This window comes from Tasmannia lanceolata, unplaced genomic scaffold, assembly GCF_043159265.1.
Source record: "Tasmannia lanceolata isolate RefF3 unplaced genomic scaffold, GAP_Taslan_0.1 ptg000013l, whole genome shotgun sequence".
NCBI lineage: Eukaryota > Viridiplantae > Streptophyta > Magnoliopsida > Canellales > Winteraceae > Tasmannia > Tasmannia lanceolata.
In genome coordinates this window covers 5,853,402-5,865,700 of record NW_027518690.1, presented here as the reverse complement: position 1 = coordinate 5,865,700, position 12,299 = coordinate 5,853,402, and the positions used below count along the sequence as shown (strand labels likewise).

Genomic DNA, 12,299 nt, shown 5'->3' with positions numbered 1-12,299 from the left:
TTCATTGTGTGGAATTTTGATTTGTATTGATTTTATTTTGGGGTGTTTTCTGATGGGTGTTGTTTAAATTAATGCAACAAGTAAATGGATTTTTAAGTAACTGAGCACTCATCAAATGAGTGTTGAGGTCCGTCCACAACAAGGCTGAATGCTTCTAGACCAAGAATTGAATAATTTGGTTCATTTAGAATCCGTTGCTTCCCCTATTTGATAAGTTATTGTTTCTAGGGATACTTAGAAAAATTTTAGACCATCACGAATCTTATGTTTTCTCCCCTGTTTTTTCAGATATTGTATCTAGGGATAGGGTTGGTGCTTTGTTCTCTCGATTGTAATATCATTTTATCTTAATACACTGGTAGGAGTCCTGCCAAACCCCAGCTTACCTACCCAAAAAAATAAAACGATAACCTAATGGCATTCGCGAATGGGTTCCGTGGGTAGCAACTTGACTGCTTTGTCCATCTGATGCATTATTCATTTTGGGTGTGAATGAATTTTCCGTGTTCTTCGTGAACACTGATAGTGTCTAAGTCAGTCCTGTGCAGAGCTCTAAGCTTCAATCTTCTTCTCTGTTACTGTCGCCGAAAGCACAAAGCACCGAATTATGTTTTATAAGTTCTGCATCCTTATATAGGAAAAAGAACAGTAAAGTAAAAGAATTATTCTACCCTCAACTGATATGAGAACCTTCTATGAGGGCTCACTTCCTCAACCCCATAAGGAGGGAGATTTATGGGTCTAGTGATATGTTTTTTGGGCTCCCAAAATTGGACTTTTGTATTGCAGTTAGTGTGTTTTTAACTTGCAAGCTCTGCTATGGAGAGTTTTGGGCTGAGAGATGGATGGTATATGGTGCATTTGATTTGGAGAACCATGGATCAGATTTATGGATGACTGGAAATGCAACTAAAAAATTAATAAGGCCTTAAATGGCTCAAGAGCTTGCTGGTACTCTCCACTGGTATCTCATATGTAGATAAATGTAGTAAGGCCTTATATGGCTCAAGGGCTTGTTTGCACCATCCTTCAATATTCTAGGTAATGTAGACATGGACCCTGGCCTTGGAGTATGGGCATAAGTAGTATAGGGTAGATACTTTTTTTTTCATGAAATTATATTGTAATGGTGTGAGATGTACATGCGTGCACATGTATGTGTCACAAGTGTAATGATGGTAGAAGCATGAATGTCTTGCATGTGTTATTCATGGTTTGAATTCGTCTTCATAAAGTTCCATCCAGAGTTAGTTCTTTGTTTGTGTTTTGAATTCCAGTTCATAAAGTTCCATCTTGTTTTCCTTCATATAGCAAATTTCATTTTTGCCTATGATATAATCATCTTAATGTCAAGTTGAATCCGAATTCAGACCATATCTAAATCTTGAATCAGATTTGGATTCTTAAAATGCAAAACAAGCTTGCACAAGGCACCAAAGTTCATTAGTTCTGAACTTTCTGTCATGGCAAGTTAGCCAACTATTTAGGCGCAGATTCTTTCAGAATTACCTTCAAATTTGATCCCTAAAACTAATCTGACATAGATCTAACAAGAATTTACAGCGATCTGAATCCACGTATCAAAGGCTTCCCTCTCAAATGCATTCATGAAAACCCTGCAAACATGCCACACTCTTGGTTAGCTTAAAAATTCTCAATCTCGGTCCTTTTCTTTTAAGTTTCGTTTGTACGCTTGTGTTTTTAGCGAAAGATAACTGTACTAAAAGAGGGAAAAGTTTCTTAGTCCTTCACTTGTTGAATATGTTGAGGATTGAAATTTAAAGAACTCTAAAAGAGAACTTGCTCTCAGATCTGTCCAAGAAACAAGTTTCTACGCTCAAGAACCTCTCTGGTCAGATTTGCGAATTCTGCAGCTCAATGTAATTCTCAGTTAGAGTTTGGATTCCATTTTCGGTTGTTTTTTCCTCAGCTCGTAATCCTATTACATTTCTTTAATGTTGCTTGAATCGATCTTGAAACTCACTTTACACATTCCTGATCTGAATGAAGTTAGAATTCAATCCAAAGAATTCTCAGGTTTTTCAAGTACATCCCAGTCTCTTATAAGTCTCATCAGTCCCTGAGAGTTGTTAGGGTCCAGATTCCAGAACATGAACCTCTCACAAGAATTTCTTCAGTTCGAGTCAGGAGAGTTGGTCTTGATCGATTTTCCTTAGAAATTCTTCTAATATATATGGTGAATGAATAAGGTTTTGCTCTATTCCTATAGATCTTGTGTAAATTCTCTGAGTTTGCATGAGGGTTGAGAGAAGCTGAGACATTATTGAGCTTGAAATCCAGTTCCCATTACATTTTTTTCTTCCACTGCCCGGGACTCTACATCACTAGTTGAATAGTTTGGAGGATATAGAACTGGTATCTTAAAAGTTCAAGGTGAGGTTTCACATTAACTAGGACTCTTGCAATGGCAATCATGGTTTTGAATTTCTCCGAAATTTCCCGGAACGACCGAAGCGTTTCCATTTCCATCCTACCGAAATGAAATCTACATGATTTCTTTTCATGTCAATGTATATTGGAGCTTGATCATTTTCCTACAAAAATTAGTGGCCAATCTTCTCTTGAATGTTTAATGTAAGGGATTCTTATATGATGGATGTGCATATTTTCCAAAGGAAAATATGATTGGGCAAAAGTACAAGTGGGGTTCACTTTTTCAATCATCCTAATCATTTGTCTGTCAAGCCTTCTCATCGATGGGTCATGCATCAAAATCCACTTCCAGTGAACAATTATAGGCCTCCATTTTGTAATGTGAATACAGATTGTTGCTTATTTGTTTTTTCCTCCTCCATTTAAGAGCCAGAAATTGAAGGGTTAGAATTGTCTGATGAGAGTGGATTTTGAGGCATGCCCCATCCATGGCAAGGCCTAGCAGATAAATGGTTTGGATCATTGAACAAGTGGGCCTTGTATTTTTGTGTACTATTTTCCTTGGAAAATTATGCGCTTCCATCATATAAGGACCCTTGGCCTTGTTTGGATAGCAAGAATTTTCTACAAAAGTTTTGGAAAAGAAAAAGTTTTTCAGAACTTCCTTCTTTTTCATTGTATTCTTCGCGAGGATAATAAGTAAGGTTGTATTCTTCCATTCTTCAACCTTCGGAGCAGCCGAAACTTAGAGAAACAGAGGGAAAGGGTAGGGCGTGTGTAATGCCATTCTTCCTTCTTTTTTTCATAAATGTCATATGAACACAGTTTAAATCTCAACCCACCAACCCAGGATGTGGCCACCAAAATTTATATTGGCTGCATAGTAGCAGTAAAATGAGTTGAAATAGTAGCAAGGTAGGGTTTTAGCTTTGGATCTATTAAAAGCACAAATCAGAATGGGGCTATTAAGAGTTTGATTAACACAGTTTGATATGAACACAGTTTGATTAAAAGCACAGTTTGATTAAAAGCACAATGGGGCTATTAAGCATTAAAACAATGAGAAAACAATACTGTTATCACATCAAAATTTTGACTTTGATATTTAAATTATATATTAGAGATACATTCCCCCCAACTATTCCAAGAATTACTATTGATAAAGGGATTACCTAAGGCTCAGGCATAGACCCAAATCAGAATAAAAAGAAAACAATACATTTTCAAAAAAAGTTAGCCATTCTTACATGGGCTTTCTCTTCTTCTGCATCCTCCTCCACTTGAGGTAGATTTGGTAAGATAGCCCACTGAAGACCATGAACACACTCCCCCATTGCTTAGCAGACAAGGGATTGCCACTAAGAAGCGAAGACACGACGATGCTCACAAACTTGCGTGTTGTAGTTATGGTGGTGTTTGCGAGGGAGCCAAAGCGGCTAATGGTTAAGAAGATGAAGTTCTGGCCCACTGCCCCACAGAGGCAGAAGAGGAAGATATCCCACGCAGCTTCAGGGTGTTGCTTACAGAATTGGACTGCCTCAAAGCCACTACCGTGTGGCCTACTGAACATGTAGATGACACTGTATATTGTCCCCCATAGATTCATGCCCAGCATTATATCCCAAGCACTTGTTTTTGGGTACCTGGTGAGAGAAGATATGTCGTGAGTTGATGAAATGTACAAGAGAATGCATTAACTTGCAAGATATATTATTGGGGCTTCGTTTCTTTTGACGTGTAAAATGAGCGTAAAACCAATTTTACACCCATTTTTTCACCTGAAATGGATGTAAAATTTGTTTTACACCCATTTTACGTCGAAAGAAACAGAGCATGAGGAAAGAAACCATTTTTCCTACTCCTTGAATGATTTAGAGGGAATAATACATTCGGGAAGAAAATGGTGTTTCAGATATCATATGAATGAATGGGTAATCTAACCAGGTATTTGATAGTTGTAACGAAATAAAGGTGATACAAGAGGATCGCTAATGCATCATTGCTTTTCTAAGACAAACAAGATGCTGCAAATCGAGGGATGGCTCACCTTGAATCAATATGAGCCATTGATGAACATCGGTATCTTCTATAGGATCATCTATGTGATTCATATATGGCACTAGAACCTTTGACTAAATGCAATGCATGGAGCGAACTGATTTTGCATCTGATTTGGAAGGTCCTCCAAGTCCATGTTATAGTCTAACCTTGCCTCTTAATTGTATAAAATATAACCTATAGATCCTTTCATGAGTACAATGATAAGGTTTTGTAGAGTTCTAGACTAGAGAAAGAACTCATGCCTCTATGGTAAAATGTATCTAGATTAATTCAAATTGAAGATAAGCTTTCGCAGTTTGAAAGACAATTCGCATAGTAGGTTATTATTTCAGCATAACTTTTACCAGATGAATTGGAAATTGAAAAATGACATTTCAAATAAGCTTTTCTTTTACTCAAGTTTGACACATTTCCAACATAAAATCTAAGAAAAAGTGGTGTTTCGTGTTGCTGATTCAGAATATTTGAAGCTAAAGCTACTTTTGAGTCAAAGATACCAGTGATTTAAAGAAAATGAATAGACTCCTAGTCATTTCAAAACTCAGAACAGTCGAAACTTCCATAAATCAAAGGGAAATAGTCAGGTGTTGTAATACCACACCTTGCGGTTATGGAATCCTGAGTAGCATTAGTGAATCCATCCAATGCTAAGTTAAGAAAACACAACCCATAGCCAAGAGGAGCATTTGGGTGAGCAAGCTTGCTTATTGTCTTCGAGCTGGTCTGTAAAAAATCAATTGTGACGAGAGGAGGGTAAGTATTGGAGCTCAAATTGAAAGCTTAGTAGTATTTTGGAGAATAATGTAAAAACTAACAAAGGCCGCATTTTAATATGTGTAAGTGCGGTGAGAAGTGTGATGAGCATTGCCAGTGCTAGACAAGATGAATGTCAAACACGACACTTTCATTCATGGTTTCCAGTGCATCATAAAACCTTAAATAGATAAAAATATGTACCTTTAAAAGAGCAAAGGTTGATACCCCTCCGGCAACAAGGAAAGTGCATACATACTCAGGAAAAGTGTACTTAATACCATAAACAAGTGTGCCCATCAGCATCACTGCATGGAGGGAAGTAACGAGTTGGTCAGTCATTACAACCATGGTTTTAAATTTCGACCGAAATCCAAAATTTCGGATTTCTGCAGGGACTAAAATTAAAAACCGAAACCGAAATTTAAAAATTTCGGCCGAAGTTATAAGATTTACACTGAAATTTCGTTTTCGGAAGAGGCCGAAACTGAAACTGAAATTTCAAACCTTGATTACAGCCATTACTCTAAGAAACTTACTGATCCAAAACAGGGCAGCAAATTTCTGGACTGACTGCATACTATTAAAAATCTATAGATAAATGGGAATAGATAAAGTGGATGGGAACACGAGTTCAGGAGAATATCAAATTAATATGCATCAATTACATCAAAATTGTCGATGGACTACCAGTCTTAAATTGTTGTTGGAATTTAAGATAAAATCCAATTGTATACGTATGCAAACTTGCGAGTTAGAGTGAGAACATGGTTTTCAATTCCTGTGGTGTTAAAATTTTAGAAGCTAGAGCTGAATGGAAATACTTTTGTTTACTTTTTCATGTTCGAAGATCCGTAGGTTTTGCTTTGGCAAAAAGCCGTGCATTCCTACCCATAAAAAAAGGCCGTACATTCTCATACAAAGGGTTAGATGATTGATGACTTAAAGTTTCTATACCCCTTGAAATTTAGTTCATTTGAGCTTCGGATAATTCCCTTTACATTAGAACCCCATTGAAATTGCGACACTTGTAACCAAAGGGGTTTCCTCTATTTTCTGTGCAGATTGTACAATCAGAGTTCTCGTTTTGCAGAAGTCACAAATGCTAGCATTGGACATGAAAAATTGCTTCTTTTAGAACTCACTTTTCAGGAACTGGTTTGATGATCCTACATGCAATTGGTCCATGAGACTATGTTGTGTATCTGTATGTGTTCCGATGATTTCTTGGCTAATTCTTTTTTGGGTATTGAGGATGAGAAGTTTAGGGTCAATGTCACCCTCTATAGCCATAATAATTTTATATTCTCCAGCCACGGGATGTTAAGTGCTAACTTAAATTTCTTGCAACAAATTGAAACTTCTTTTGGATTGTCTTCCACTTTCAGATCTATATAGAAGGATACTTTGCAGCAAACCCAGGCACTGTCCATCATAACATTCAACATACAAAGGTAACAAAACAAAGTCACAACAAAAGCTCACCTGGAATCATTTTTGAGGATTTTGCTAGTACCTGACCACAAATAGCAAAAGACAACATTATTAGCAACACCCTGGGCAAGTTCCCCGTCCAAGAATTACAAATGTTTAGAGAATAAGTTCCCACTATAATTAAATATTAAAAAAACAACCCAAATTGTAACAGTGTCAGAGTTCATATTACTTCTTAAAGAAAAATAATGTCATGAATTGCATCTTATGTAGATCCAAATCCCACTATAATGGTGCAAGTTCCAACATGGGAAACCAAGCTCAAAACTCCCATGCTCTACCAAAGATACTCTTCATCAGAAGGCCAAAGATGCCTCGAGAAAAATATAAATAGAAAAAGGCAACGGAAATTGATTGCCTGAAAGTAATTGTGTCAAGTGCAATTTTATCATTCCAATACAAATGGAGGGTTAGCACATGAGCCACTTCGAGACTGTCAAACAAGTAATAAACTCAAATTATCTAGAAAATGAGCTTCAAAACAACAAGTAACCAAATGGCTCAAATAACCACAATATACCATTCATATTATCGTAGGTAAGTTGAATTGCATTAAAATGGGGACGTTATCCACCATAGAAATTGTCAGCATGAGGACCTCAGTCCACACAATCAAGTGCAATGATAAACAATTAACCCCTAAGCAATGGAGATTATTCCAATGAAATCTACAAAATCCCATACACAAATCTCAACCAAGAGAAATATGTACCAAGCCCCACAGGAGGAATCTTAACAAGCAACACATACAGAAGAGTACTCTTCATAGCTTATAGCCTTCTGGGCCTCTAGCATTTCTCCTACATGTAATAGCCGAATAAGACGAGGAGTATACCCACATTTTCCACACCAGAAGATCAGCTGAAAAATGTCCTTAGATTTCAAATTACTCCATGACCTACTTGCAAACCCTTATAATTACTCTCACCTTTATTCCGAACTGTTGGCACTAAATCTGCAGTCAAAGTAAGGCTTAAATGAACCCACATTCTAAGTAGAGGTTTTAGAAATCATGGGAACAGCTATTCTGCTCACATTTACTTGAACCTTACATTTACCATCCATTTATTATTTGACAAACTTGAAGGTAGCAGGTGAAGTCCATATGGAATCAAGTCCCAAAGATTATTAAAGTTTTTTTTTTTTTTTTGAATGGCATGGTTTTGAAAGATTCATCCCTATAATCGAGAAATTAGGAGGTGTTGATCTCCTTGTGGTAACAAAAGTGGTGCACATAAATGAGAACAGCCATCAAATTGAGAAACATTAAAACATGCCTGAGCTGGGTAACTAATGTATTTTAACGCTTCAATTCCCATTGCTGGACCAATAGTGTTTGTGATGCTGGCACTCCAATAACTCCACAAAGGAGCACCACCTGTGCTGCTTTTGGACCAAAGCTTTATCACTGTGGAAAACACCAAAATAACTAAAGTTGAAAGGGTACTGAAAAATTAATCTACCAAAAAATTGTGGCCTACCAAAGGGAAAAAATCATAGAATTCAACAATAAAAGAAATCATAGATACAAAAAGTCGTAAAGAAAACTTACTTATCAAGGACCAAATAAGGCAAACAACATTTTGTGCAAGATTCAAAAATGAAAGGTGTTCAAACTGCTTCCCGTCTGGGCCAAATCTCTTGGTGGACCTGAAAACAAGATAATGCCATTTTAAAAACGCTTCGACATCTCATATTAACTAATACAAATAAAAAACCTTTACTTAAATGGAAAACAAGTGTATGATACTTGAATACTTGTATAGACAAAGAGTATCCATGTCCATAGAATACAACACGGATATGGATACAGGGTATGGCTCCGTGAAAAAGAAGCTTTTATATGACCACTCACTTCATCAAACTAGCCAAATGTGTATCATTATCATTTATTTACAATTCCAAGACCATTAAAAATCCATAACGCATTAAAATATGAAGCTTTGGTATATTGAGTAGTGACATCAAACAAACTTAGTTTTATTAATATTATATCAACCGTATTTGTATGTCCGATTTCACAAAAATGTCGTATTTTTTTAATGGTAATGATAAATATATTAAAAAAGGGTCAGAGGCCGGGCATCGAGATGATCAGTACAAGCCTAATGAAAGAAATAAGCTAGGACTAATCAAGGAGGGCAAAAGTCAAAAAATTCTAAGGCGTTTCTATTAGCACCAAACTGTGCTGACTGCTGACTGATCAACCACGATGTTTGTAGATCTCCAAATATGCTGAAATTTGAATGCAAGACCCTCAACTCTATCAAGGATCTCTTTAATCGCATCAGCGCATCTCTAGGGATAGTCCGCTTCATTGGTCATTCATATTTAATCACATTCAAAGAATCTCCTTCCACAATGATATGATCTAAGTCACTTACATTTACTAAAAGAATCTCCAACATAAGAGTCTGCACTTCCGCATTGATGTGATTAGGTGGCTGAATCATAGGGGCCCACATTCATGGAGATTTGCTAATACTATTGATGAAATTCAAGATTGCGTAAGGAGGCTTGAAATCATTTTCCAGCATGTCAGTAGAGCGACTAATAGTGTGGCCGATTGGTTAGCTTGAGGTAAAGTTGAGAGACCCCACTTAGTGTTGTTTGATTTTCTTTCTCATGTATTTGACCATCTCGGTCTTGGGGTTTATCCCTTTTTTTAATATATTTTTCAACCATTCGGAAAAAAAAAAAAACTAAGGACCAAAATAACTTGTTTAAAATCCTTCATCTCTGTTACCCCTTTTTTTGAATGGCTGAAACAATTTCACTTAGAGGGAGACCAAGTTGGTCAAAATACCCGGCAGAATAGAACAGAACAGAAGATAAGGTTATCTCTATTACCCTTCCCTCTTAGGAATAAGAGAAATGAAGAATATATTCATCTCCTTACTAATATGACCCCTATCATGGAATTCCTTGAAAGTTTCCATTGCTCATTCTTGACTATATCCAAAAGCTCTTGATAGAATGCTAAAATGCCCATCCAATACTATTGCTTTTTAATTGAATGGCTCCAATTGTGAATCTCTCTCTCTCTCTCTCTCTCTCTCTCTCTCTCTCTCTATATATATATATATATATATATATATATATATATATAGGGATTTGCTAGGGTCCATCGCAGAAGGCATTTTGCAGCTGGTCTGTCGCATGTGAGACCAGCCACCTTGTGAATGGAGACAATAGCTTTTGTCTCCATTCACGAGGTGGGTGGTCTGACATGCGACATACCAGCTATGAAATACCTTTTGCGATGGACGCTAGCAATTCCTCCACCCCCCCCCACCACACACACACACACACACACACACACACACACACACACATATATATATATATATATATATATATATATATAAGATAAAGATTTCTGAGTGATAACTCAGATAGTGTATTTGAGCAAGCTCATATAAATAGCGTAGGTAGCTATGTTGTTTGGGTTATGTTACATATTGATTCTATAGGACCTAACATAGATAGGGTGTCCCTAAGAAATCATCTCCATAGGATCATGGTAAGTGTTGATTTGTGAAGGTTTAAAATGGACGTCTAGAAAATGGGTCCATTTTGTGCTTGTACAGATCGAATGGTTAGGAGGATTGTATGGAGATGGTTTCTTAGGAACACCCTATCTATGTGAGCCATAAATGGGTTGGATGAGTCAAACAACATGAGATATATATATAATCATAAAAATAGTCCGACCTTTCTCTTCTTTCTCAAATTCATATTCTAACCATGGTTTTAAATTTCGACCGAAATGCATCAAAACCGAAACGGTCATTTATTTCGTCCAAAATTTCGGAATTTCGGTCGAAATTTCTGTTTTTCCGAAATTTGACCCAAAAAATATGTTTTTTAATATTAATTTAATATTTCACCGAAATTTCGGCAATTTCGGCCGAAATTTAATATTAAATAAAATATTAATTTCGGTCCGAAACCGGTACCGAAACCGAAATTTTAAACCTTGATTCTAACTAGCCTTTTGGCTTCTTAATGTCTTCATGTTTAAACCATCTAGATTAGTTCTCCAATTAATATCCTTCAGTAATGTTCCCTAAAGAAACTTAAAATATTCCTTTAACCAAGTAGCTCTCGATTTCTCTCCCATTAATTTCCATTGAATGATATTCAAACTGCAGTTGCTCTTCCCAATCATTCCTCGTCTGAGGGAACCGTTTATCCCTCTACATTATCAATTATCTCTCTATCAGACCTACCAATTCTTTTTCTCATGGAAAAGATTTCATTTTTTTTTGTTTTTAACCTATTCAATTTAAATCCTTTATTATCTCTATAATGATCCTTTTTTTTCATTATGTGCAATATCAAAATAACAACGATTCCATATTTATCAGATACATTTGAGTTCCTATAATTAAGAACTTATATATTCTCTACAAAATCAAAGAACCCTAAGAAGGAAAATTAGAAAAAAAACAAAAAACACTCACAGAGTTTCTTGAAGAACGCCTTGAGTGATGTATGCGGACCAGATTCCGGCAACGCACAAGGCAAAAACCAGAACTCGACCGATTCCGGCGCCGTGTTTTTCCATTCCGGAGAGGATTTCGCCTGAGAATTTTAGATCCGGTGAGAGACTATTTTTTAAGAAGAGGGAAAAATCCCCCCGAAGCTTTTATAAGAAGGCGCGAAGCTACAGAGGTTGGCCACGCGTCGACTTTTGATTGGATTAGACTGAAATTTCTGCGTTTTTATTGGTTGTTAGGACGTATACACATACTCCACTTTTTCTAAAAAAAAAAAAAAAGGGAGTTTGGAAAGGGCAAATGATATTTTCACCCCCCGCAGTACGCATTCGCCTCAATTTTAATGTGATTTGACGTCAAAAACGTTAAACTTGCCCACTGTTCACGTTACAAGGGGGCGAATGCGTACTGCAGAGGGGGTGAAAATATCATCTCCTGAGGAAAGTGCCTTAAATATTACTATTGCGAAGCTTTTTTCGCCCCCACTGTAGGATAATGCACCCCCCATGCAAAGCGTTAAAGTCTGCCCACAATTCCCGTTACATGGGGGCGCATAATCCTAAAGTGGGGGCGAACAATCATCTCCCGTATTACTACAACGTCAAATTATATTTGACGAGCATAAATGCTGTTTTGATAACGACACCCGGGCCCACTTGTTTGTAATGCATTAACTCTGTAGGACCTGGCCCTACACATCAAACGACCCTAACCTTCTGAATTGCCTTTTTTTAAAATAAAAAATAAAAAATAAAAAATTGGACGGTTGGGAAATAGAAGGCAGGTATCCACATTCATCCAGAGTGTCTCAAAAATCAAAGGGTTAGGATTGTTTGATGGGAGAGATTTTGGACACACATCATAATGGACCCACCTAGCATGTGAATTGTTTGGATTATCAAGGAGGTGGGCCCTATCAATGCTTGAGAACGTGCTACATTTTTTTTTATGGGTAAGCTAGCCAGACCCAGATCAAGACCAACCCCAAACTAGGTGGGGGGGGGGGGGGGGGGGACAAAAGAAAATACAATCTAGCCAAAACAATGGAAGATCAAGGGAGTGAAACTAAGAGCTAAAAACCAAAAGAGAAATAAC

General features: G+C 36.9%; 1 protein-coding gene across 1 annotated transcript; it reads right to left on the bottom strand.

The window, feature by feature from the left end:
* Window positions 1-3,470: 3,470 nt before the first annotated feature.
* On the bottom strand, window positions 3,471-11,335 carry LOC143889615 (UDP-galactose/UDP-glucose transporter 3). The gene is made up of 7 exons (XM_077393885.1): window positions 11,169-11,335; window positions 8,255-8,352; window positions 7,980-8,110; window positions 6,694-6,724; window positions 5,413-5,516; window positions 5,057-5,178; window positions 3,471-4,037 (listed from the first exon to the last, which is right to left on the bottom strand). The coding sequence occupies exons 1-7, from the start codon at window positions 11,270-11,272 to the stop codon at window positions 3,638-3,640; spliced, it is 990 nt and encodes a 329-aa protein (XP_077250000.1). The 5' UTR covers window positions 11,273-11,335; the 3' UTR covers window positions 3,471-3,637.
* Window positions 11,336-12,299: the final 964 nt, after the last annotated feature.